The sequence below is a fragment of the Pseudonaja textilis genome, chromosome 5 (genome assembly GCF_049901715.1).
Source record: "Pseudonaja textilis isolate UNSWEBS1 chromosome 5, rPseTex1.2, whole genome shotgun sequence".
In the NCBI taxonomy this organism is placed as follows: domain Eukaryota; kingdom Metazoa; phylum Chordata; class Lepidosauria; order Squamata; family Elapidae; genus Pseudonaja; species Pseudonaja textilis.
Genome location: NC_141994.1, coordinates 72,439,178 through 72,467,017, shown reverse-complemented (window position 1 = coordinate 72,467,017; position 27,840 = coordinate 72,439,178). Strand labels below are relative to the sequence as shown.

The 27,840-nt window shown below is 44.6% G+C and overlaps 1 protein-coding gene across 1 annotated transcript in view; it reads right to left on the bottom strand.

Annotated features, from left to right (window-relative positions):
• Positions 1-27,840, bottom strand: part of EXOC4 (exocyst complex component 4) — a 367,177-nt gene that overhangs the window by 253,366 nt on the left and 85,971 nt on the right. Inside the window, exon 7 of the mRNA XM_087935338.1 lies at positions 27,023-27,200. Within this exon, the coding sequence (XP_087791464.1) occupies positions 27,023-27,200 (178 nt within the window). The remainder of the gene's footprint in view (positions 1-27,022; positions 27,201-27,840) is intronic.

Sequence of the window (27,840 nt, the reverse complement as noted above, 5' to 3'; positions counted from 1 at the left end):
ACGACCGTCTCACTTACCCATGGAAATTTTGGGCTCAATTGGGGTTGCAGGTTGAGGACTAGCTGTAGTGATAACTCAAGCCTCTACCCTGGGTGTTGTAGCCTGCCAGTGGCCAGCAGACTCGGACGGTGAGGAGAGGTTGGGGAGGAACCTGGGCCAGTCCTGGAGTCTGGGGAAGGCTCTGACGAGGGCTCTGCATGGGAGGCAGAGATGGAGACAGGGCCGTCCGACAGTTATCAGCTGCCTTCGGAGTCGGAGATCAGTGGGGAAGAAGAACAGCTGCAGCCTGTTCCCAGTGTGCGCATGCACAGAGCTGCCAGAAGAAGGGAACAACTAAGGAACATGAGGCAGAGATGGGACCAGGGCCATCCGGCAGTTATCAGCTGCCTTCGGAGTCGGAAGTCAGTGGGGAAGAAGAACAGCTGCAGCCTGTTCCCAGTGTGCACGTGCACAGAGCTGCCAGAAGAAGGAAACAACTAAGGAACACGAGGCAGAGGTGGGACCAGGGTCATCCGGCAGTTATCAGCTGCCTTCGGAGTCGGAGATCAGTGGGGAAGAAGAACAGCTGGAGCCTGTTCCCAGTGTGCGCATGCACAAAGCTGCCAGAAGAAGGGAACAACTAAGGAACACGAGGCAGAGATGGGACCAGGGTCATCCAACAGTTATCAGCTGCCTTCAGAGTCGGAGATCAGTGGGGAAGAAGAACAGCTGGAGCCTGTTCCAGTGTGCGCGTGCATAGAGCTGCCAGAAGAAGGGAACAACTAAGGAACACGAGGCAGAGATGGGACCAGGGTCATCCAACAGTTATCAGCTGCCTTCTGAGTCGGAAGTCAGTGGGGAAGAAGAACAGCTGGAGCCTGTTCCCAGTGTGCGCATGCACAGAGCTGCCAGGAGAAGGGAACAGTTAAGGAACAAGAGTCAACTTGGTAGTAAAGGCACAGGCGGTAACTGACCTCTCCCATAGGGAATAATGACGAGCAAAGGGGGAGTGGTGTTGCATTAGGGTGAAGATCTGTTCCTGACTTCTTGCCAAGTCACTGCTGCTACAGCATGGCGTTTGGAAGATATCGGCCTGGCAACTCTCCTAGCCTGATAAAGGCCTGAAGTTGTGAAATTTCACGAAAGACTGTTTGCGGGGACTTTGCTGGAGAGGAATTCCCTTTAACCTAAATAAAAAGGGCTTTTATCGGGACGAGGAGTCGCCTTCGTGATCTTGGGAACAAGCCCAGGCCGGAACATCAGGCTCTTTTACATCCAAACTGCAACAACAGGAAAGGGAACATTCAAACGGGAACGAGTTTTTAATCATTATTTTCCCAGGCTGCCAGAATGAGGAATATTTGAACAACAAGCCGGTAACCCACTTGCTCTTCAGATTTTAAAAAACAATCCCGCTCTCAGTTTGCCTTGATTGGGGGGGGCTTATGTCTCCCACACACTCAATCCCATTTGAATCCGCATTTTGTATAAAAATTACCCTCTTGAACTAACCTGGGGAGCGTAATTGCGCACGGCCCCACTGAAGAACACAATGAAAACAGTCAGATTGGAAGGGGCGCGGGGATGTGCGCTGCCGCCGTATAAAAAAATATATATATAGATATATAATAATTCCCACGTTTCCTTCCTAAACATTTCTCTTCTAAAGTTAATCTGCCACACGGTGCCAAGAGCTGACAGTTGGCAGGTGGTTAAGTACTTGATATTGCTATATGGAAAATATATATATATATATATATATATAAAAAAATAAAAACCTTATAATGCCGGTAATCAACATAAAGAGGAACATAATCAGGGGGTTCTTATCTGCATAATTAGAATGGGGGAAGAGGGAAAAACAGTCGCTAAGGAGATATGCCTTTGATGAGAACCGAGATTCTGGATTCAGCAGCAGTACCTAACGCAAATATACACGCTGTGCAGCCACCTGCAAATCGTACTTTAACATCGGAAGGACATCACACAGAAACTGCAAAGAACTTGCTTGGTCTAGTGGTGAATGCCTCAGGCTAGAAAACCAGGAGACAGTGAGTTCTAGTCCTGCCTTAGGCATGAAAGCCAACTGGGTGAGGCTGGTCCAATCACCAGGGGATGGTGAGCTGTAGTTCCACCTTAGGCATGAAAGCCATTTTGATAACTTTGGACCAATCACCAGGAGACGGGGAGTTCTAGTCCTGCCTTAGGCACGAAAGCCAACTGGGTGAGGCTGGTCCAATCACCAGGGGACGGTGAGTTGTAGTTCCGCCGTAGGCATGAAAGCCACTTTGATAACTTTGGACCAATCACCAGGAGATGGTGAGTTCTAGTCCTGCCTTAGGCATGAAAGCCAACTGGGTGAGGCTGGTCCAATCATCAGGGGACAGTGAGTTGTAGTTCTGCCTTAGGCATGAAAGCCACTTTGATAACTTTGGACCAATCACCAGGAGACGGTGAGTTCTAGTCCTGCCTTAGGCATGAAAGCCAACTGGGTGAGGCTGGTCCAATCACCAGGGGACGGTGAGTTGTAGTTCCGCCTTAGGCATGAAAGCCACTTTGATAACTTTGGACCAATCACCAGGAGACGGGGAGTTCTAGTCCTGCCTTAGGCACGAAAGCCAACTGGGTGAGGCTGGTCCAATCACCAGGGGACAGTGAGTTGTAGTTCCACCTTAGGCATGAAAGCCACTTTTGATAACTTTGGACCAATCACCAGGAGATGGTGAGTTCTAGGCCCACTTTAGGCATGAAAGCCAGTGGGTAACAGTGGGCCAATCACCAGGAGATGGTGAGTTCTAGTCCCACTTTAGGCATGAAAAACAACTGCATAAGACTAGTCAATTCACCAGGAGATGGTGAGTTCTAGTCCTGTTTCAAGAGTGAAAGCTGGCTGGGTAACTTTGGGCCAATCACCAGGAGAGGGTGAGTTCTAACCCCACCTTAGACATGAAAGATGTATAGGTGATTTTGGGCCAATCACCAGGAGAGGGTGAGTTCTAGCCCCACCTTAGCCATGGGAAGCTGTTTGGGCGATTTTGGGCCAGTCACCAGGAGACAGTGACTTCTAGTCCCAATCCTAAGCATGAAAGTTGGCTGGGTGACTTAGGCCAGTCCATTTCTCTCAGCCCAACCCAAAGGAGGAAGGAAGAGCACTAAGTATATTCACTGCCTTGAGTTATTTATAAAAAATAATAAAGGTGGGATGATTTTTTTTTTAAAAAAAAGACCCTTTCTGTAAGTTACAGAGACTTACCAAAGGGCCATAATATATCGGTTCCCTTTAGGTGAAGCTATGATTTATTTCCAATAAAAGAAAGAGCAAATTAACTTCTCCCTCCCATAATTATCCTCTAATTTGCATACTCCCTGGGCATTGTATCATCATGGACTAAACCAGAAAACAACATGAAAATTACACACACATAGATACCAAACAACGCTAAACAACATTTCTAGGAGCCAAGCCAGCTGGGTGAAGGTAATCACAGAATCAGACCCTTCCTTCCTTTCTCCCTCTCTGCTCTCAGAAGGAATTTAAAAGGCAGATTAAATGCGGCTGTTCAAACTAAATTGAGCATCACTTCTGTTGTTAAAGTGAACAAAATGAATTTATAAAGTGATATAAAAGCACCTGAAGTGCCTTTTTAGTATAATTCCTGGCAGAAACAGCAGAGGCTCAAACCCAAATTAATTCAGACCGAGTTGCGGAGACGCGGTAGAAGTTACAAATCCCACGGCACGAAGATTTGACAAGTTGTCCTTGACTTACGACCACAACTGACCCCAAAATTTCCATTGCTGAGCGAGGCAGCTGTTCGTTGCCCGATGTTGCGACTCTCCTCGCCACCTCTGTTAAGTGAATCAGTGCAGTTGTTCAGTTAGTAACCTGGTTGTTAAGTGAATCTGGCTTCCCCCATTGACATTAGCAGATGATACTAAGCTGGCAGGAATAGCTAACACCCAAGAAGAAAGGCTCAAGATCCAGGTGGATCTTGACAGACTAGAACACTGGGCCCTATCTAACAAAATGAAATTCAACGTAGAGAAAAGTAAAGTCCAACACTTAGGCAAGAAAAACCAGAACTGCACATATAGACTGGGTGAAAGTAGACTCAATAGCAGGAACTGTGAGAGGGATCTTGGAGTCTTAGTGGACAACCAGCTAAATAGGAGCCAGTTATGTGCAGCAGCAGCCAAAAAGGCCAATGCAATTCTAAGTTGTATTAACAGAGGGATACAATCGAGATCACGGGAGGTACTAATACCACTCTATAAAGCCTTAGTAAGGCCACACCTAGAGTACTGCATCCAGTTTTGGTCACCACACTATAAAAAAGATGTTGAGACTCTAGAAAGGGCGCAGAGAAGAGCAACCAGGATGATTAAGGGACGGGAGGCTAAAACATACAACGAACGGTTGCAGGAACTGGGCCTGGCTATTCTAGGGAAGAGAAGGACCAGGGGAGACAGGATGGAGGTCTTCCAATATTTGAGGGGCTGCCCCAGAGAGAAGGGGGGGTGTCAAACTATTTTCCAAGGCCCCTGAAGGCCAGACAAGGAATAATGGATGGAAAGTGAACAAGGAGAGATTCAGCCTGGAAATAAGGAGAAACTTTCTGACAGTGAGAAGAATCAACCCATGGAACCGAAGTTGCCTTCGGAAGTTGTGGGAGCTTCATCACTGGAGGCTTTCAGGAAGAGACTGGATTGCCATCTGTCAGAAATGGTTTAGGATCTCCAGCTTGGGCAGAGGGTTGGACTAGATGACCTACAAGGTCCCTTCCAACCTCTATTAACCTGTTATTATTCTGTTATTCAGAAGTTGTGGGAGCGCCATCCCTGGAGGCTTTCAAGAAGAGATTGGACTCCCATCTGTCAGAAATGGTATAGGGTCTCCTGCTTGGGCAGGGGGTTGGACTGGATGACCTACAAGGTCCCTTCCAACTCACTCTTTTAATCTGTTATCTTATCTGTCTTAGCTTGTCAGAAGGTCGCTAAAGGGGATCGCGTGACCTCAGAATACTGCGACCGTCATGTATGAGCCAGTCTAAATTTTGACCACGTGACCACGGGGATGTTGTGATGGTCATTAAGTGTGAGAAACGGTCCTAAGTCACTTTTTTTCCCCAGTGCCATCATAACTTTGGACGGCCACTAAGTGAACTGATGGAAGTCGAGGACTCCCTGTCCTGAACCGGAGAGCAAGCTTTGCTTTAGGCAACAGCAAATATGTCTTGATTCCTTTCGGCATCCACATATGTGCCAGGGCAATAAATTCCTTCCTCGGATGAGAAATAGACGTTAAAGGTATTATTTATGTGACAGGTACGGACTGTCTCGGGAGTCGATCGATCACGGTGTGATCGAGGGGAGATGGCAGAGACAACCACTGGAGGACCAATTTTATTTTTTTTCCTTTTAATCACTTCAGAGCCAACGTGTGAATTTACACCTCTCTGTCTTGAGACAGATGGGTAATTACACCATCAGAAGAAGAAGAAGCGGGGGGAAAAAAAATCCACGGCGAGAAAAGAAAGAGGAAGCGGGGAAAGAAAGAAAAAGAAATTCAACCCGCTTTCTCTCTGTCGCAAAGAGCCAGATTTTGCCCGTCTGCTTCCAATGGAAAGATCCCGATTTGTGGCGGGGCAAAGCAGAAACTGGGGACACGGGGTTTGTGTGCATCGGATGGTGTGTGTGTGGTATCTATCCCTTCTTCTTAAGGAAGAGGCACACCGTCCCCAAACGGCAAAACCCTCTGCCAGGAATGGCTGCTGCTTCACCAACTTCCTCAGGTCTTGCTAATCGCGCCCAAGTTTCTGCAGAGGTTCTCCACGCAGTTGGTGATTTGGGAAGGAAGGAAGGAAGGAAGGAGGGAGGGAGGGAGGGAGGGAAGGAAGGAAGGAAGGGAGGGAGGGAGAGAGGGAGGGAGGGATATAAGCGATATATAAGTCTAACTGCTATTGCTAAATGGGAAGGAAGGAAGGAAAAGAGAAGGAATAAAGAAAAATGAGGAGGAGAGAAGGAAGGAAGATAGGAAGCAAAGAAAAAAGGAAGCAAAGAAAGAAAGAAGCAAGGAAAGATAAAAAGGAAAGAAAGAAGGACAGAAAAAGAAAGAGAAGAAGGAAGGAAGGAAGGAAGGAAGGGATATAAGTGATATATAAGTCTAACTGCTATTGGTAAGTGGGAAGGAAGGAAGGAAGGAAAAGAGAAGGAATAAAGAAAAATGAGGAGGAGAGAAGGAAGGAAGATAGGAAGCAAAGAAAAAAGGAAGCAAAGAAAGAAAGAAGCAAGGAAAGATAAAAAGGAAAGAAAGAAGGACAGAAAAAGAGAAGAAGGAAGGAAGGAAGGAAGGAAGGAAGGAAGGAAGGAAGGAAAGGATATAAGCGATATATAAGTCTAACTGCTATTGCTAAGTGGGAAGGAAGGAAGGAAAAGAGAAAGAATAAAGAAAAAATGAGGAGGAGAGAAGGAAGGAAGATAGGAAGCAAAGAAAGAAAGAAGCAAGGAAAGATAAAAAGGAAAGAAAGAAGGACAGAAAAAGAAAGAGAGGAAGGAAGAGAAAGAAAGAAAGAAAGAAAGAAAGAAAGAAAGAAAGAAAGAAAGAAAGAAAGAAAGAAAGAAAGAAAGAAAGAAAGAAAGAAAGAAAGGACAGACAGACTACAGTATCAGAATTCGGCCTGTCTGAATGTGCCCTTTCACTTCCTTCTTCTGCATTCATGTAAATTGGGGAAGGGGGTGTTCCTTCCAGAAACATCTTCATGGTCCTCCTTTCTCATCTGGGTTTGTGCAGATGTTGAGCTCGGCGTTCCTTTGGCCACAGCCCTTCCTTCTCTCTGTCAAGGCCATTCTCTTTACCCTCCACCCCACGTCCTCCTCCAGCACTCAAGATCCGTGGCTCTTAACTCAACCCCACCGCCCCCCCCACCACCCTTTTGGGACCCTGCTTAGCCCCTGCTTGTGACCCGGGACAGGAAGACATCACAACCAACACAAGGTACGTTATCCTGAGTAGCTCACCGGAGAGAACCATTTTCCAGCCACGCCCGATTCAATGGCAAAGGATCCGGGGTACCAAATCATGGCAAACAAGGGTCCCGGTGAAACCTCTGCAGAATGGCCGGTGCGTTTTTAGGGATTTTTTTGGCGAGCAACTGAAGACTTGGAATATTATGCTCAGGGGAGAAAGGAGGATTGACCTATTTACCAACCTGCCAGGGAGGTGTGTGGGATTTGGATTACCCAAACGCTTTGAGAAGTCTCTAACTTCAGGGAAGAGAGCAAACACGCGGACAGGATTAACATGCGTGATAAAGCAATCATTTCATCGCTTGCTTCCCTTCCTTTTCCCGATTCAACATGGATTAAATATAAAAATTAAGTGCAAAAAAATCCAGGGGGACCATTCAAATCATGGTAGTTCCCATTAAGTATGAGAACCAGTTTGGTTCAGCGGTAAAGGTGGTTAAGGCACCAGGCTAGAATTCTACTTCACCCTAGGCTTGAACGGGACGCGGTGGCTCAGTGGCTGAGACGCTGAGTTTGTCGATCGGAAAGGTCTGCAGTTTCGGCGGTTCAAATCCCTAGCGCCGCGTCACAGAGTGAGCTCCTGTTACTTGTCCCAGTTTCTGGCAACCGAGTAGTTCGAAAGCACGTAAAAAAAAATGCAAGTAGAAAAATAGGGACCCCCTTGGGTGGGAAAGTAACCGCGTTCCATGCGCTTTCGGCGTTTAGTCATGCCGGCCACATGACCATGGAGACATCTTCGGACAGTGCTGGCTCTTCGGCTTTGAAACGGAGATGAGCACCGCCCTCTAGAGCTGGAAACGACTAGTACGTATGTGAAGGGAATTATTTAGGCTTGAAACATGGTTTGGTGACTTTGGGCCAACCACCAGAGATGGTGAGTTCTAGTCTACCTTAGGCACGAAAGGTTCCTGGGGGATGTTGGGCCAATCACCAGGAGACAGTGAGTTCTAGTCTGCCTTAAGCATGAAAGCTGGCTGGGTAACTTTGGGCCAATCACTGGGAGACGGTGAGTTCTAGTTCCACCTTAGGCATAAAAGACGTCTGGGGGACTTTAAGCCAATCACCATCTCTCAACCCAGCGCACCTCACACCGATGTTTTGCAAACGAGAAGGAGAAGGAAGGAGTATTAGGAATGTTCACTATCTTGAATTACTTATCAAATAACATAGGTGGGATAAAAAGATCTCATAAAATAAACAAATAAGTAAATACGTCGAATCAGAATAGGAGGTACGACACAGCATTACCCTAGCTGCAAACTGTGATCTTGCAAACGTGCAAAATAAATTTAAAAAAAGAGCTTTGATGACAGGGTTGTGGTTTCCATCTGGACTTTCTTTAACCTTCCCCACTGCCAAGGCATCCCTGGAGTTGAAAACCTTTAGAAGATGATGTTGACACCAAGAACACCTTCAGCAAATAAGCTACATACGCAATTTATAAGATAGCTGGTGGGATTTACAAATCTACAGCTGATCTAAAGTACAATCCAGTTGCTCATCGTTTGTAACTTACTTATAGAAACATTTCCCTAAATTCATCCAGAAATAAGATCACTTAATTTTAACATAGAATGGAGTGGAGTGGAATGGAATGGAACAGAATAGAGTAACAAGAGTTGGAAGGGATCTTGAAGGTCTTCTAGTCTAACCCCTTGTTGAGGCACGAAGCCCTATTCCATTTCAGACAAATGGTTGTCCAATCTCTTCTTAAAAACTTCCAGTGTTGGAGCATTCACAACTATTGGAGGCAAGTGGTTCCACTGGTTAATCATTTCGATTTATTCTTAGTTCTAGATAGAGTTCTCAATTTACCTCCATACCTCCTGCTCAAGCAGGGGATAGATTAGATGACCTTCCAACTCTGTCATTCTGCCATGTAGGCAGCTTTTCATCTGAATGGGCCAGATGAGGTATTGATAGGAAGCAGAACAATAACAATAATACAAAATTTGGTTATTTCTCCCGGCTTAGTCAGTTGCCTCATTTTGTGTCCTTATTCCCTTATTACAATGATTTCCTGATTGACATTGTTAGTGTAATTTCCTCATGCATTCACTGTTATTCCGTGCAGTTGATTATACAGTATTAATGTCTTCTGTTGCTAAATCTTCCTTTCGCATCCTTTTTAGTCACAGCCTCCCGATGTTACTGTATTTACGAGGAAAGTCACCCTGATTTGGCCCACGCATCTGCTCACTCATCTATTTTCTAAGCAAAACTGAGATTTTAAAGATCTACCCTTCGGGCAAATATTGTACTACTTTCCTAATTCCTGTCCTCTGCATTTTTTTTTTCTTTAAACTTTAATTCAATCACGAGTCAGAGGTGCAAGTTTCCTGGCTTCGTTTTATTCTGAGATGTAAATCTGATTCAAGAGGGTGAACCAGCCACCATTTCAAAGGGAACCCAGGTTCATGAAAAGTTTGTATATCATCATTTAACTCAACCAAATGTGTAGAACGTCTATCTTTGAAACCAATATAGTCCCTCACATGATGAGGAAAATGCGTAACTATTATTAATGCTTCATTTGAAGATAGGGCTTGATTTGCAAATTACAACAATCCTGTCTCAGTTTGTTTGTATGTACATATGCATCTATCTATCTATCTATCTATCTATCTATCTATCTATCTATCTATCTATCTATCTATCTATCTATCTATCTATCTATTTATCTATCTATCTATCTATCTATCTATCTATCTATCTATCTATCATCTACTTACCCATTCTATCTATCTATCTATCTATCTATCTATCTATCTATCTATCTATCTATCTATCTATCTATCTATCTATCTATCTATCCATCATATATCTATATCTATCTATCTATCTATCTATCTATCTATCTATCTATCTATCTATCTATCTATCTATCTATCTATCTATCTATCTATCTATCCATCATATATCTATATCTATCTATCTATCTATCTATCTATCTATCTATCTATCTATCTATCTATCATCTATCTCTCTATCATCTATCTCTCTATCTCTCTATCTATCTATCTATATCTCCTGCTTCTATTATTTTATAAATAAATCAAGGCAGCAAACATATCCAACACACCTTCCTCTTCCTCTTCGCCTCACAATAACAACCCTGTGAGGTGAGTTGGGCCTGAGAGTGAGTGGCCCAAAGTCATTGAGCCTGGATTTATGGTTAAGGCAGGATTACAATTCACCATCACCTGGTAATTGGTCCAACATCATCCAACCAACTTTCATGCCTAAAGCGGGACTAGAACTCACCGTCTTCTTGTCATTGGCTCAAAGTCACCCAGCCGGCTTTCATGCCTAAGGAAGGACTAAAGCTCACCATCTCCTGACGATTGGCTCAAAGTCATTCAATTAGCTTCCCTCCTGAAGACAGGATTAGAACTCACCGTCTCCTGGTGATTGGCCCAAAGTCACCCAGCCACTTTCATGGCTAAGATGGGCCTTGAACTCATGGTTCCTCTGCTTTCTAGCTTCGTACCTTAGTCCCTAGAACAAGCTGGGTCTCTGAATGTAAGCTTCTCCTTGTGAGCTCATGCCCTGTAACGGATAACCTTATTCCCTAACATAGAGCTGTCAATATGTCTTCCCTTATTCTTTGTACACACAAGACGGCACCCCATTGTGTAACACCAGTGCAGTTATCAAATTTGCGGATGACACGACCGTGGTGGGGCTCATTAATAAGAACAATGAGTCTGCTTATAGAAAGGAAGTACAAGGGCTGACACTGTGGTGTAAAGAAAATAATTTTACACTTAACACCCCAAAAAACTAAAGAGATGTGTACATTTACCATTATACATAAATGGCGAGGAGGTGGAGAGGTGTTAGGAATAACAAGGTTACCTAACATAGTTTGGGTAAAATAATATATATAAACTATGATAGTAAGTTTAAGTGTGTGTCACTTTAAACTGCAAAGCATGTAATTTTGGGTGCGGTGTTGAACCGCCATAAGAGGGAGCAAGAGAACCTGCTGGATTGCTGACGATTGCTGGTTTGAAGGATTGATGGTTTGTTAACTGCGTGTTTCCCTACTGCTGAGTTGCTGCTGCTGAAGGAAGAAAGGAGGTTTAACTTCTTCATATCTCTACTGCGAGGAGATATATTACTGGACTGATATTTGTAAGTTTACTGAGCTCTTTTTCGACACTGGACTTTGCAACTGAATAATCCCCGGACAGACTGAATTAGTGAATGATATATGGACTGTTTGACTATGCTATAACTCTTACTGGAATAAACTATTTAACTAGCACGGTGTTATCTGTTTTACCGAGTGTAAGCTACAAAAACGTTTATCTCACATATTTTGCCTGCCTGCCTGACTGCCGTGCAGATTCTGCTAGGGTGTATCCCTAACACGAGGGTTGGTAGTTTTAAATTTCTGGGCACTTCTATCTGGGAGGACCTCTCATGGACTATAAATGCTAACCTGCTTGTGAAGAAGGCACAGAAGAGGCTGTCCTGCCTGAGAATGCTCAGTAAGATATAAATCTATCTCAGCACCTACTTCTGTCTTACGACCGCAGCACCATTGAGAGTGCGCTGACCTACGGCATTCTTGCATGGGATGGGAGCAGCTCTTTAGCGGACAAAATAAGGCTCTGCAGAGAATCATTAAAACTGCCCAGAATTTCACTGGGCTCCAGCTACCAGCCCTGGACGACATCTTTGCATCTCGCTGTTTGAGGAAGTTGCACAACATTCTCAAAGACTCTGCCCATCCTGCTCACAATCTTTGTGCAACTGTTGCCTTCTGGCAGAAGATACAGAACAATTAAAACTCGGACCACACATTTTCTGAGCAGTTTTTATCCCAAAGCTATAATTGCAACTTAACAATGAACTAAAGGACCACCTTCAGCGAGCTGTTGGACAGTATTACTTGGGTCTGCTGTGTGGATGCTTGTGTGTTTTTAGGGAATTTTGGTGGGTGGGGATGTGTTTGGGGATTGTCATGTGGGTGCGTGTGCTGGGTTTGGTTTCTGGGTGTTATGTGAATTTTGTTGTGTGTGTGTGTGTGTATGTTGTGTATGTATATATGTGTGTGTGTGTGTGTGTGTGTGTGTGTATGTGTGTATATATATATATATATATATATATATATATATATATATATATATATATATATATTTCTGAGGTTCTCATCGGGTATTTGTATGTGGATCTTTGGTTATTTGGGTTTTCTCCGCGTAAGATTGGCAGTATCTAGGCAACGTTTCGGCAGAATCTCATCTGCCATCATCAGGCTTCTGTATTGTGTTCGTCTGTGAGTCAGACTTTTACAGTTGTTTCAGTTTTAAATTTGGGGCTAGTCTACTGCTGTGCCAGAATGGTTTTTTCTTCAACCTGATTGGTTGGCAGTCTTGGTCTGTGTTTATTGGTCTTGGAGTTTGCTGTGTTCTGCTTGATTGGTGTTTCTAATATCTTCTGTCTGTTTTGTGGCTTTTTTTGTGTCTTGATTGGCTGGCAACACTGTGTTCCTGTATTGGAGGCTTTTAGTGCAGCTTGGCTCCAAGTAAATGGACGGCTATCATTTGTTAGGAAGCTAGGTTTATATCTGGGTGCCTGGTTGGGGTGTGTTTGAGCTGGAGGTATCATGGGGGATCTGTTTGTGCCCAGGTGTTTGCCTGGCTAGTGGTACCTCAACGCCCAATCCCACCACCACCCAGCACAGATAAACTCCGTGGCGAAAACACTAATTGCCAGAACCAGACGCCTGGCAGACAAGACGCACATAAAGACTGAACTATGCACCCTGACTAAAGTACTGACAGCTAACGGCTTCCACAAAAGCAAAATCACCGGCTTGATCCACAAAAACACACCGAGACATAATGGAGACCTAGAAGATGAACAGACCAATCTAACAGCTACACACACACACACACACACACACATATACAATGACAATAAAGTATTATTCTTATTCTATGGAGATTCACAGGCACCCAGAGGTGCTTTTCCTTGAAGAGGTTTCGCTTCTCATCCAAGGAGCTTCTTGGAGGGAAAAATCTTCAAGAAAAAAAAAGGCTTTTTCCACGTGCCTTTTGAAAACGCACCTTTGGGATAGCGGTCCATATCATCCTAACTGGGTTCTCGCAGAAGCAGAAAAATATCTGCAGAAAAATATCTATCACAGCTTTTTAGGCCAGGTGGCTTAAATTGAACACCTTGAAATATTCAACATCCCTGCTCTTTCCTCCCTCCTCAGCATCAATGGTCATAAAGAGAAGCCAAGCATAACCTCAAGGATGAAATCCACTCTTGGAGGAAATGATATGCAAGTTCGCAGAGGTTAATTTTAAACTCGGTGGGTGGGAGACCATCAGCCACCTGGATTACGAGCAAGGCCAAGATAGAATGGCCACAATTGAGAAAAATGGCCCAGAGGAATGTAGGAAAAAAGGCCAAAAAAAAAATTTCTTTTATTGGGGAAGTGGTGGGGTGCGTGTGTCAGAGAGAGAATTGCTTAGGTTGCTCACGTGGCCAGAATTTAACGGCCATCGCACTCACCTGGCCATCCGCCCAGATGTGGAAATGGTCAGTAAACCATCTGGATCCATTTCTGAGAAACCGGGAGGGAAAGGCTCATCGCTTCTTAATATAATCTCCAATAGATGAAGCCTGAGCCAGCCCAGACCCTTCTGATGAAGGACTTTACGGTCCAAATAATCCCTTCCTGCCTTGCCTAATAGCCTGCACAGAGCACGATATGGATTGAAGCGGTTTCAGGTAAGTCAGGAAGGAGATTAAAGAAACAGAAAATAGCCTGTTTTCCTGAAAATACGACCTACCCTGAACGTTAAGTCCTAGCTTGATTTTTGCAAATGCACCCAATAGAAGCCCCATCCCCCAAAATAAGCCCTAATTAAAATCCTGCCCACTCCAGAGCGGACAGGTAAATATTAAGCTAGGGTGGGGAAGGAGGGTGAGGTGGAGCTGCCCTACTACTTACCTTTGGACAGGTGTAGCCAGGCCTCGCACACTCCGACACCTGCCTTGCCGGCCCATTTCTTCTGCAGCCGGCAAGGCTTTCCCGAAGGCCTCTGGAGCTGAGAACAAAGCTCTGGATCGATCCTGAAGGCTGCAGAGGCTTTCAGGAAAGCCTTGCCAGCCACAGAAGAAGTTCCTGAAGGCCTCGGACAGCGAAAAGGAGGACGGAGGCGACATGCACAAGTGAGGTTAGTCAGTGGAGGACTTCCCCCGAAAATAAGACTTGGTGCCTTTTTTGGTGGCAAAAAAATATAAGACAGGGTCTTACTTTCAGGGAAAAACGGTGGTAGGTTCTAGTAATTGTTTGCAATTATTTTCAGCCAGTAGTCCTCGGCGTACGACCACAATTGAGCCCCTCAAATTTCTGTTGCTAAGCAAGACAGCTGTTAAGTGAGCATTGCCCCGTTTTATCACTTTCTTGCCACATTTGTTAAGCGCATCACCGCAGTTGTTCAGTTAGTAACATGGCCGTTAAGTGAGTCTGGCTCCTCCACTGACTTGTCAGAAGGGGGAATCCCATGGCCCTGGGACACCGCAACCGTCATAAATATGAACCAGTTGCCAAGCGTCCAGATTTGGATCATGTGACCGCAAAGAAGCTGCAACCATTGTGTGAAAAAAACAGTCCCAGGTCACTTTTTTTCAGGGCCGTTGTCACTTCAAAGGGTCACTAAACAAATGTTAAGTCAAGGACTACTTGTATTATTCTTTGCCTTTTCCACTTCACAAATCTCAAGATTCCACAAGGTCAAAATCTGGGATGAACGCCAAAGCCTACACGTTAACCGCACAACTCAAGAACCCGACGTAAGACGGACAAGTCAAGCCAATCAGTAAAAATGGGGTCTGTGGGGTCGTGCAGACGTTTCAGGGCCCAACTACGTAATGTCACCAGTGCTAGAAGGGAGTGGGGTTTGCAGAGAAAGGAGGGGGAGGGAGGAGGAGGAGGAGGAGGAGGAGGAGGAGGAGGAGGAGGAGGAGGAGGAGGAGGAGGAGGAGGAGGAGGAGGAAATGGACTATGGATCCTTAGTGTTATGTGAGCTTGCTTGTTTTCTTGCAGGTGTTTCATGACCCAACTAGGTAATCAATGCACTGATGCTGTTACCTAGATAGGTCACGAAACGTCTGCAAGAAAACAAGCAAGTCCAGAGAAGGGCCAAGGACCTCTCATGTCAACCCTGGGCTACACCTATTAAAATGCTTTGTCTCATTACCCGACCAATGACTTGTTCTCTTCCACTTGGTCACCTGACAATCACAACGCACAACACTACAGAATGAATCCAGGTTTATTAAGCAAGCCAGTAGGACCGCATTCACGGGTAACACTGGCTGAGTCAAACACACACACACACACACACACACACATCACACGACGGCTTTGAAAAGCCCAGCTTGCCTGCCTGTTTCTTTCGACAGTGTAAATTTTTCAGGGAGAGGACAAAAAAATAAATACTTCTCGCTACATGTTTCTTCGGTTGTGATTTCAGATGAGAATTGCAGGCATGACAATAATATAAATGAGCTTCAATTTACAAGGACAAAATGAACAAGTTTCCATAGTGGATTTTTTTTTTTTCCTTTCTTTTTCTTTTCCCTCACCGCACAAAACAAAAAAAAAAAAAAAAAAAGGACAAACTCCATTATTTGTACTATTCTTCTGAACCTTGAAATTAAAAAAAAAAAAAAGAAAAAGAAATCCTTTACTAATTTAGTCCTTTTCCCATTTGATGAACATTTTTCTTTTCCCTGTTGCATCGCTAATGGAGCTTAAAATTAATGTGACTTCTGCATTCAAGGTGTGGATGGTATTTCTGACGCCTTCCTGATGAGAGATTCTACCAATGGACCACAAAAAGTTAATCATTTGGTATCTAACATTGCTCCTTTTTTTTATTTTCCCCAAATGGGAAGGAACCAGGGGGTGGCTATTCTTATCAATCATTCATATGGCGCTCCTAATGTGCAGGAAAGCTTTTGTTTTCTCATATGGATTTCTTTCGTCCTCAATTTCTCTTAACGGAATAAACAATAACAAGAGTTGGAAGGGGCCTCGGAGGTCTTCTAGTCCAACCCCCTTGCTCAAGCAGGAGATCCTATACCAGTGGTGGCTAACCTTTTTGGGGGCTCCTGTGCCCAAAATTGTGTGCCCTTGCACGCTCGTTCTCGCGTGCCAGAACGCAACGCACGCCTCCCCACGTTCCCTATACGTGTGTGCGCAATTCCCCCGACCCACCCCCGCTGCCCACTTACCTGCGCTGCGCCTCACAGCTGATTTTGGGCCAGTTTGAGGCCTTTTTCCGGCCTCCCAAAGGCTTGAGGAAGGCTTCTGCGGGCTTCTACAAGCTTTGCAGGCCAAAATCTAGCCCCCGTTTCGTCACTTCCCGATTTTCTGAAAATACCGGAAGTGACGAAACAGGCCTAGTTTTCGGCCTGCAAAGCTTGTAGAAGCCTGCAGAAGACTTCCTCAAGCCTTTGGGAGGCCGAAAAAGGCCTCAAACTGGCCCAAAATCAGCTGTGAGGCGCACACATGAGCAGTGAGGTAAGTTTGCCTGCAGCTCGCATGCCGGCACAAATGGCTCTGTGTGCCATCACGGCCCTATACCATTTTAGACAAATCTCTTCTTAAAACCTCCAGAAGGAGGGGGGAGAGAGGGGAGGGAAGGAGAGAGAAGGAGGGGGGAAGAGTTGGAAGGGACCTCAGGGTCTTCTGTCAGCCTTCTGCCCACGCACTTACCGTTCAGACAATGGCTGTCAGTCTCTTCTAACCCCAGGGGGCGCACAACTTCTGCAGTGTTCTCCTGATTATTTTCTCCCTGTCGGAATTTCTCAACGGTTGCTTCTCTCCTTGATGGTTCTTTCTTCTTGTCCTGCCTTCAGGGGCTTTGGAGAATAGCTTGACTTTCTCTTCTCTGGGGCAGCCCCTCAAGTACTGGAGCACCGCTAACATGTCACCCCTAGTCCTTCTTTTCATTGAACTAGACTTACCCAATCCCTGCAACTCTTGGGTCATCCAATTCCACTTCTGCAGCGGGCAAGGGGACCGACTCAAGCATCTACGAGAGCTGACTTATTATTAGCAGAATAACAGAGGTTGGAAGGGACCTTGGAGGTCTTCTAGTCCAACCCCCCCGCTCAAGCAGGAAACCTTTAACCGTTCCAGGCAAATGCTTGTCCTGTGTCTTCTTAAAAACCTCCAGTAATGGAGCATTGCTTCTGCTTCCAAGCTGTTCCACTGGTTAATTGTCCTCACTGTTAAGATGTTTCTCCTTAATTCCAGGTTATATCAACATCGAGCGTCTTCCTTTGCTAAAAAAAATTTTTGAAGAGGTTTCGCTTCTCCCCCAAGAAGTTTCTTCAGCTCTGACTGGATGGGGGGGAACGGAAGGATTGATATTCCTTGCAGACAAAGCTGGTCATTTGCATCCTTTTAGTGGGTCATTGAGGTTCTTCTAAACCTCCAAGTGGCCTCAACAACTCTCTAAAAGGATGCAAATGACCAACTGTCTGCAAGGAATATCAATCCTTCCATTCCCCACCATCCAGTCAGAAGGTTCCACACACTTTTGCACCACTCAGGTGACCCTGAGGACACAGGTAAACCTCCAGGTGGCCTCAATGAGCCTCTAAAAGAATGCAAATGACCAGCTGTCTGCAAGGAGTATAAATCCTTCCATTCCCCACCATCCAGTCAGAAGGTTCCACACCCATTTGCACCACTCAGGTGTGACCCTGAGGACACAGGTAAACCTCCAGATGGCCTCAACGTCCCTCTAAAAAGGATGCAAATGACCAGCTGTCTGCAAGGAATATCAATCCTTCCATTCCCCACCATTCAGTCAGAGCTGAAGAAGCTTCTTGGACGAGAAGCGAAACCTCTTCAACAGAAAAAAAAAAAACCAAGAAAGTCCAATTGCCTCCTGAAAAAAAAGCACCTTTTGGACACAAATGGGATTATGAATGTGGCATATTCATTCAAGGAATGCCACGTACAGCCAAAGACACTTCTCTATATAAATAGCTTGGGAATACCTATGAGCGAAATTAAGAATTATTCTGCATTTCCCAGAATTAATGAAATTACTTCAGGATGTAGAGTTGGAATGAGAATTTTAAAAATCTTACTTTTAAGGGGGCCGGCACTCATTAGAGGCAGGAAAGTTATTACGCTGTTAAAAGTCATTCTCTAACCTGTCCCATTGTAACTTTTCTGCAAGTTACGGCTTCAAGTGACCTGATCTAATGAAAAGTTATTAAGTTCCCCAATGTTAGCTTGTTGAAGTAGTAGCAGAGAGGAAAGAGAGAAATGGGAGGAGGGGGAAATAATCAAACATACAAGGGCTAAATTTGAAGGGAAAAACAAAACCCTCCAATTAAAGAGCCCAGGAGCCTCCGGAATATTATTTGATTCTCCTTTTACTCCGAGTTTGCCTTCAGCTGCTTTCTCCAGCCACAAGACCTGTCAATCACGACCAGCTAGCAATCCTTCTCAATTAAATGGGAGAACTATGTTTATGAGCGCTCAAGCATCCAGCCTTTTTCAAGGGCAGCAATGTGGCAGATTCGAAGCCAAAAAGGGGGAAAAAAAAAAAAGAGATGATTGCTTCGTTTTCAAAGAAAATTCTCACGCCGCAGATTTCCGTGAACCGAAGAAAGAGCACGGCATGAGTCACTTCCTAGTATTTTTTGATCCACATATATATATATATATATCCATATATATATATGAATGACATCCTCTTCACGCTGTTCTGTATAAGAATTAGCACTATTCCGGCACTTATCGGCCTTCGCGGAAGGAACGTAGCCATGCCTCTCAAAAATAGGGGTTTCTATCCTAATGCACGCTGTGCGCAGCGCTCGCCATCTTCCCTACGTGTGTTCTAGGTTGCTCTTGAAATGGATCCGGAAGCTTCAGCCGGTTCAACGTGCAGTGTGGCTCATGTGGTTTCTGTGCGAGCCCAGATTTGCACAAGTGTTGCGCAAATTGAGGGAACTGCACTGGCTGCTGGTTTGCTTCCGGGTCCAAGGCAAGGTGCCGGTTGTCACCTTTGAAGCCTTACATGGTTTGGCACCAGGTTGTTGGAAAAAGAGGTTTTTTTTTCCCCCCCAGTTATATCGACCTGACCCACCAGGGCTGGGAGGCGGAGGATTTTAGAGGTCCCCTCTCTTAAGGAAGTCAGTCGGGTGGGATAAAGAAGAAAGCAGGGCCTTCTCCGTGGTGGCTCCCTCATCTTGCAGAGGTAAGACTGCCCCCTCTTTCCCTCCTTTCCCCCTCATCTTTTTCTCCTCCCTCCCTCCTTTTTTCTCTCATTTCTTTCTCCTTCCTTCCTTCTCTTTCTCCTTCCTCCCTTCGTTTCTTCCTTTGCCTCCCTTTTTCTCCTTCCTTCCTTCTTCCTCCCTCCCTCCCTTCCTTCCCTTTCTTTTTCCTCCCTTCCTTCCTCATCTCTTTCTCCTTCCTCCCTTCGTTTCTTCCTTTGCCTCTCTTTTTCTCCTTCCTCCCTTTTTTCTCATTTCTTTCTCCTTCCTTCCTTCCCTTTCTTTTTCCTCCCTCCCTTCCTCCTTCCTTCATCATCTTTCTCCTTCCTCCCTTCGTTTCTTCCTTTGCCTCCCTTTTGCTCCTTCCTCCCTTTTTCCTCATTTCTTTCTTTCTCCTTTCTTCCTTCCTTCCTTCCCTTTTTCCTCCTTCCTTCCTCATCACTTTCTCCTTCCTCCCTTCCTTTCTTCGCCTCTTTTTCTCTTCCCTCCCTCTTTTCTTTCTCATTTCTTCTTTCCTTCCCTTTCTTTTTTTAAAATAAACTTTATTAAATTTGACAGTTAAAATATACGAACAACATACAGATTGCGAAAGGAAAGAAAAACAACAAAGAAAAAAGGTTAAACGATTAAAAATGATTACATCATCAGCAGTTTGTGGTTTCTTATTTATCTCATCATTTTGTGGCAGATTTGCGATTAATCTTTAGTGCGAATATCTAATTACTACTATTGCCACTCCTCATTTACTTATTATTATTATTATTATTATTATTATTATTATTATTATTATTATTATTATTATATGGTCTATCTTCGGTCTATCCACTCATACCAACAGTTCCAATCCATATAGTACTCCAATAGTTCTTTATTATTTAGTACTAGTTAGTTTATCCATTTCTGCACAGCTTGATATTTTCCACCCTTTGCCACCCTTTTTCTCCTTCCTCCCTTTTTTCTCATTTCTTTCTCCTTCCTTCCCTTTCTTTTTCCTTCCTTCCTTCCTCATCTCTTTCTCCTTTCTCCCTTCGCCTTTCTTTTTCTCTTCCCTCCCTCTTTTCTTTCTCATTTCTTCCTTCCTTCCCTTTTTTTCCTTCTTCCTTCCTCATCTTTCTCCTTCCTCCCTCCCTTCCTTCCCCTTCCTCTTTTTCTCTTCCCTCTCTCTTTTTTCTCTCATTTCTTTCTCTTTCCTTCCTTCTTTCCTTTCTTCCCTCCTTCCTTCCTTTCTTTCCTTCCTTCCTTCCTTTCCTTCCTTCCAGCTTGGATTCCCAGCAGGGGCTGCATTCCAGAGGTTAATAGTTTGTGTGTGAGAAAGAGGGCGAAGACGGTTCTTCCTCAATAGTTCCCATACTATACGCTTTACGGTGGTGTTAGCATGCTTTAGTTTGGCACGATTCTGTTTTTAGGTGAGAAACCATAAAGAAATCTGCTTGAAAGAATCCCAAAGTATCTTCCTTGCTTTTTGGAGGCTGGTCATCTTCAATCTTGAAGCCCTCTGCTTCACAGTGGACCAGGTTTGACCCTGAAATTTGAGAGGCGAAGACGAGAGCTTTGATAGCAGCTGAATTTAGCTCTAATAACCATAACTCTCCCATCAACTTTCTGTTCAAACTAGAAGGGGGTAAATATAATTGTGCACATAAAAAACTCAAAGTTGTTTTTTTTTTTAAAAAAAGAAGGGGGACTCGAAGAAAACTATGAAGTCTGACCGTCCACAGTTCAGTTTTCTCCTCTCTCCTTTTTTTCTCGCACCAGCTACTTTCTTAAGAAGAACTCTCATCGTTTAGTATCTTTTAAAGATATTGTGATACCCATCTTTTTTTAAAAAAAAAAATCAAATAAACGCTTAACAAAAATAAGCAGGGTTAACAGGATAGGAGCTTTTTCTTTTGCAACATACGAACCTCGAGCTGAAGAACGTGTCTGTGAGGTAAAGCACACACCACGTAGGCGTGATTACACTAATCTTGACAGTTGCTGCTTCACCCGTTTTCTGCCCACAAGTCCCATCTGCTCACAACCGAAGCAACGCGTCAATGTTTGGAAAAGATTCAGACACACACTGAGCCAACCCCACCTGTCAGAACTGTGTTTTTCTGGTACGCTCTTTCAAAAGTCTTCAGGTTATTCGTTTGGAAGCCGAAAAGTATCAGGACGCGTCGACAGTTGCAGAGTTTTCATCTCCAATCTTGATATTGTTATTAGAACCGGGGATGCGGGTTCAAAGGGAGAATTTAGTGGGCTCAACAATACGTTTATGATGTCCTTCCCAATTAAAATAAGCCGATTTTCCCTCAGGGTTATCGGAGCAAAGGATGGCAAAAAGTTCAGACGTTTTCTTCGCCGCGTATCCTAACTTTGAGCAAGCAAGAAATGAATTACTGTCAAGTCCCCTTCCAAACAGAAAGCCTTAATTTATTAAATTTGCGGTTCACAAACCGAGTCATCTTCTACACTGCTCCATGGTTCAGATCGGCTTTCTCCATTGTGATCTTCTTCCCTGAGTATAGGGGGAGGATTATAACAATCCCTACAAATTACTAGAATTTCCTAGAGGGCCTTCCTCCCCGTAGTTGTGAAAAGCAGGCTCCGTGATCCATGAAGGTCTACACCGCCTCCAAATTCAAACTTCTGTCAAATTGTGTCAATCAATCATCGTCAGCTCCCAGTCCCGTGTCTTGCTCCGCATGCCAGGAAGGACAATGTTTGTACAAAAGAGAGCTCTTTTATTTAACTTACTGTGGAATGTTTTTTTTTTCTGCTTCCCTGCAAATAGATGTTTGCTTGCTTTCAGCTTGAAACAAAATGCAGCGGGCAATCTTATCTTTAATAGCATATAACACAGAATCATCAAACCAGGAGGACTATTAAACCCCCGAAGCCTGATTTCCCTTCCTATAATGGACCTCCATTGTTGTGCGTCTTCTTTTCTCGAACAAAAGGGAACAGCTTACAATTATAGGGTACCTTTAGAGGGAGTTACAGCGTGCTCCTATATCCTCTCTCAAGTGTCTTTTCTTAAGGCTAAACCCACTCAGTTTCTTTCCTCAATATCTCCACATACCACTTAGTGTCCAACCTGCCAATTATCCATATTGCACTTCTGTTCCAATTGGGACATATGCGGAAGGAAGGAAGGAAGGAAGGAAGGAAGGAAGGAAGGAAGGAAAAGAGAAAGGGAAAGAGAGAGAAAGGAAAGAGAGAAAAAAAAAAGAAAAAGGGAGGGAGGGAGGAAGGAAGGAGAAAGAGAGGGAAAAAAAGAAAAGGGGAGGAGGAAGGAAGGAAGGAAGGAAGGAAGGAAGGAAGGAAGGAAGGAAGGAAGGAAGGAAGAAGGAAGGAAGAGGAAAGAGGAGGACGGGAGGAAGGAAGGAGAAAGACAGAATGAAAAAAGAAAGAGGGAGGGAAGGATGGATGGAGGGAAGGAAGGAAGGAAGGAAGGAAGGAAGGAAGGAAGGAAGGAAGGAAGGAAGGAGAAAGAGAAGAGAGAGAAAGAAAAAAGAAAGAGGGAGGAAGGAAGGAAGGAGAAAGAGAGGAAAAAAGAAAGAAAAGGGGAGGAGGGAGAGAGGGAGGGAAGGAAGGAAGAAAAAAGAAAGGAAGAAAGAAAAAAGAAAGAGGGAAGGACGGAGGGAAAGAAGGAAGGAAGGAAGGAAGGAAGGAAGGAAGGAAGGAAGGAAGGAAGGAAGCCTGATTAAGCTGGTAGTAAACCAGATTGCAAGAACACAACCAAGTGGTCAGATGAAGAGACCCGAACTCATTGATAACCTCACAGAGCAATGAAGAAGGACATACATTCAATTTTGCAGCGACTAAGATTGTTGGCTGAGCAGGCACAAAAATACCCAAGCAAATTATTGAAGGCTGGGAAACAAGCCCCTTGTCAGTCAACAGGAGTGATTTAACCTCAGCTTATCAGGTATTTAGGAGCCAAAGACTTGGCAGCACAAAGAAACAACAGCCAACGACTTAATAGCTGGCCATCAACACCCCAATCAACAAATAAAAAGCCACATGCAACCAGGCACCACATACAGATGAAACTCGAAAAATTAGAATATCGTGCAAAAGTTCATTTATTTCAGGAATGCAACTTAAAAGGTGAACCTAATATATGAGACAGACTCATTACATGCAAAGCAAGATAGTTCAAGCCGTGATTTGGCAAAATTGTGATGATTATGGCTTATAGCTCAACAATAGAATAGAATAGAATAGAATAGAATAGAATAGAATAGAATAGAATAGAATTGGAAGGGATCTTGGAGGTCTTCTAGTCCAACCCCCTGCTCAGGTGGGAAAGCCTATATCATTTCAGACAAAAGGTTGTCCAATCTGTTCTTAAAACCTTCCAGTGTTGGAGCGTCCACAACTTCTGGAGGCAAGTTGTTCCACTGGTTAATTCTTCTCACTGTCAGGAAATTTATCCTGAGTTCTAGGTTGCTTCTCTCCTGGATTAGTTTCCATCCATCGTTTCTCGTCCTGCCCTCGGGTGCTTTGGAGAATAGCTTGACTCCTCTCAGCCCCTGAGATATTGGAAGGCTACTATCGTGTCTCCCCTGGTCCTTCTTTTCATCAAACTAGCCAGGCCCAGTTCCTGCAACTTTTCTTCGCCTCTTTTAGCCTCCAGTCCCCTAATCCCTTCAGTTGCTCTTCTCTGCACTCTTTCTAGAAGAGAGTGTGAAAGCGCATAAGACAAAAACTCTGATCCCGGTGACCGACCCAGATTGGATCCTGTAACGTTTTCCTCCTGGGACACGGATGATTTGCCTCTATTCGTGAGCAAAAGCCTTCATGTTTCAGAGCACGAACTTTAGAAAGGGCCAGCCAGGATCCCTCTGCGCACCCGGAGAGCAGCTGCATCTTATGCATTTAATCATGGATTTTAGGTGAAGGTAAGAGAATTCTTATTTCTCAACATTCCCATGTGAATTGGGCTATCTAATTAAGCAATTATCAATCCGTTATCTTATTAAGAATTGATTTTCTGCACGCCTCAAACCACATCTCGGACTGAAACCAAAGCTTCAGCATTGAATATTACTTCATTTTCACTGCTGGCTCGTTAGCATTTGCATATTTTTTTGGTGGGGGGAGAACTTCTCTCTCTTCTCCCTCCCAAAATAAAATTTAAATTGCAACGAATCCAGGACAAAATCCCTCCCAGGGTTTATTTTATTGTATTGTGTTTTTTTTTTTTGCTTCAGATTTGAATCTCACCTATAATCCCCCCGCACTGAGAAGCAAATATTTCTAACTGATTTGCATGGAATGCTTGTCACATTGCTCCCCGTTGTGCTACGCAAAAAAATTGTCCCAAGCTTGGGACAATTGTTTGGGACAAATCTTGTTCTGCTTTTAATTCCGCAATCCCATTTTTATCTGAAATACTGTATCGACACTCCGGCTGGATCAAAACATTCGGGATGCATCTAACAACCTCTATGGAAAATGTGTCAGACTAAAGGCATAAACAACGCTGACTTGACACTGAAAATGGAGAAATGAGGAGCTCGGTAACAATCGCAGCCGGCACCTTTCTTGCATGCGTTCCTCACATTTTTGAACTGCCCATCTCCCTCAAGAGAGGGACCTGGGGTGGCATACAAACAAATGTTAAAATAGTAAAAGCAACAGATCAAAATGTATTTATTTTGCAAGGAGGCAAGGAGGATTAATGCTGTTAAAACTACTTAAAATCCGTCTGGCTGAGGTGATGGGACAAAAACGAGTCCATGGGTCGCCTGGCCCCGTGCCACGTAAGAGTTTTAGCGGTCACAACCAACACCTTGAATTGGACACGGCAGCAAACTGGCATCCAACGCATTTCACGGAGCCAAGATGTTACATGTGCTTGTTGGAAGTTGAAACCCACCGCTCTCCTTGAAAAATGAAATATTTTTAGGATATACTAAAAAAGCAGAATGTTCTCCCTAAAAGAGAAGTAGAAACTCAGAGAGGCAGAAACTCACCCACCTACCCCTTTGTTAATGGGCCATTAAGGCCTGGGCTACATAACAAAGACCTACCTCTTTCAGGCAAAGCCATCGAATTGCTCTTCATTGCACCGCCCACCGAGTTTCAACCAAACTTAGCGCACAGACAACCTACAAAGCTAGCTGTGACCTCTGACAGCGACCAATCAGGATACTCTTCCTGTGACCCAGGAAGTTCAAAGCCCAGAGAGGGTATAAAACCCGGGGTCTCTCAGCATCACTTTCCTTATCTGCCCAGGAACCCATCCTGTTCATCAATAAACCGTCTTTCCAAGCGGCTTCCACGTTTCCAGTGTCTTTTTCCCCACTTGGAACTGAACCCAGAAGGATATTTTCTTCCAACGTGCTCTTCTTGGGATATAATACAATAATGTAAGGATGGAGTGGTACAATGAAGGACGATGGTCTTGTTTTACTATGCCAGCTATCCTCTTCCATTAACTGAATATCTGGTCCATTTTATACTAGAGCATCAAGACTTCCTTCCGTTAGGGCTTCCTCTAAAATCTCAACGGTAATGCACCCAAAACCCATCTTACCAGGACCTGCGTTTTAAGCCCTGTTCTCCTCACCCAGAAGATGACAACGCTATAAAGCGAGGGCGGAAACGTTCACAATGTAATTGCAATGTTTTCCCAGCATGTAGAGAGAAGGGAAAAATCTCCCTGGGATTTTCTCCCAGGCGCTGTTTCTCGTAGTGCCTCCGTGGCGTACAGGTACCTCTTCGAAAATTTAATCAAAGCCTCTTGCTCAAACTGGTGCCTTTGCTAACAACTTACAGAGAGAGAGAGAGAGAGAGAGAGAGAGAGAGGGAGAAGAGACAAAGAGAGAGGGAAGAAAGAGAGAGAGAGGGAGAAAGAGAGAGGAAAGAAAGAGAGAGAGGGAGGGAGGAGAGGAAAGAAAGAGAGGGAAAGAGAGAGGGAGGGAGGAGAGAGAGAGAGGGAGGGAGAAGAGAAAGAGAGAGAGAGGAGAGGGAAAGAGAGAGAGAGAGAGAGAGAGAGAGAGAGAGGGAAAGAGAGAGAGAGGGGAGAAGAGAGAAAGAGAAGGGAAAGAGAGAGGAGGAGGGAAAGAGGGAGAGGGAGGAGGGAGAGAGAGGAGAGAGAGGGAAAGAGAGAGAGAGGGGAGAGAGAGAAAGAGAGGAGAAAGGGAGGGAGGAGAGAGGGAGAGAGAGAGAGAGGAGAAAGAGAGAGAAAGAGAGAGAGAGGGAGAGAGAAGAGAGAGCTTGAAAAAAAAGATGGAGACCTAATCATTATCACCACCTTCAAGAGAGAATCCAGGGAGAGGGAAGAGAAGGAGAAAGAGAGGGGAAATCCGGAGGGAGAGGTCTTTTAAAGAGAGGGAAGAGAGAGTAGGGAGGGGAGAGGTTTGAGAGAATGATTGAATGATTGCATTCATTTGATTTTGACTTGTAATGACAGAGAGGGAAACCAGGTGGTGGCGCCATCTTTCAAACCTTGCTTGGGAAAAATGGGCCCCTAATCATTATGCCCACCTTTCAATGACCCCATAATCCCTTGCAGAGTGGAGTCTGGTCTACTGAACGCAGCTAAGTGTTTCCTGGCCAGATGCCCTTCCTGTCACCAGTACGGACTTATATTCAGCGGGTCTTTTTTTCGGAGAAAGAAGTATCAGCCCCTGCCTTAGGATCGAACCCACAGCCTCCGGATCGTAAGAGGAGAGCTCCACCTCTAAGGCCACCCGCGCCCCTCAAAAGCCAGCATTCTAATGAAGGGTATATATTGGTGGGGATTCCTTACCTGCAAGACGTCTTGAATCTTCACCCACACATCTGCCATGTCGTACAGCTTGATTTCGCCCTCGTACTGGCTGGAAGGAGGAGACACGGTCTGCTGGAGATGACCCAGCACGATGGCGTGAGCTGTGGCCACGGCGTTGAATTTGTCAAAGAGGACTTCCAGAAGCTCCAGGAGCAACCTAGAAATAATGTTGAAATGGGAGCAGCTTTGGATGACTTAACTGCAGGTTTTTCAAATCTATCTTTCTACGTCTCACCTCTTTGTCCATCTAATTTATCCATCTATCAGTCCATCCATCTATCCATCCATCCATCCATCGTGTTTCTATCTTGCTCCTATTTATATATCTGTTTTCTATCTATCTGTCTGTCTGTCTCTTCTGATCCCAGAGAAGTCTAGACAGCCCACAACAGAGGCGTTTCGTTCCACACCCATTTGCGCCACTCAGGAGACCCTGAGGACTCAGGTAAACCTCCAGGTGGCCTCAACGGCCCTCTGATAGGATGCAAATGACCAGCTTTGTCTGAAAGGAATATAAATCCTTGCATCCTCCACCATTCAGTCGAGAACTGAACGAGCTTCTTGGATGAGAAGCGAAAGGTCTTCAAGGAAAATAAAAAACCAAGAAAGGCCACTTGCCTCTTGAAAGAGCACCAAAAACCACAGTAATGAAGAACTAAATCCATATCAAAACCGAAACAATCCTCGTAAAAGCAAAACCAAGATAGGGACCCATTGTAAGACACCTGTGATTGAAAGCATGTTGGAATAGAACAGTTTTAATTTCTTTTTGCAGCAAAGTGGGGGGCTGTTATAAA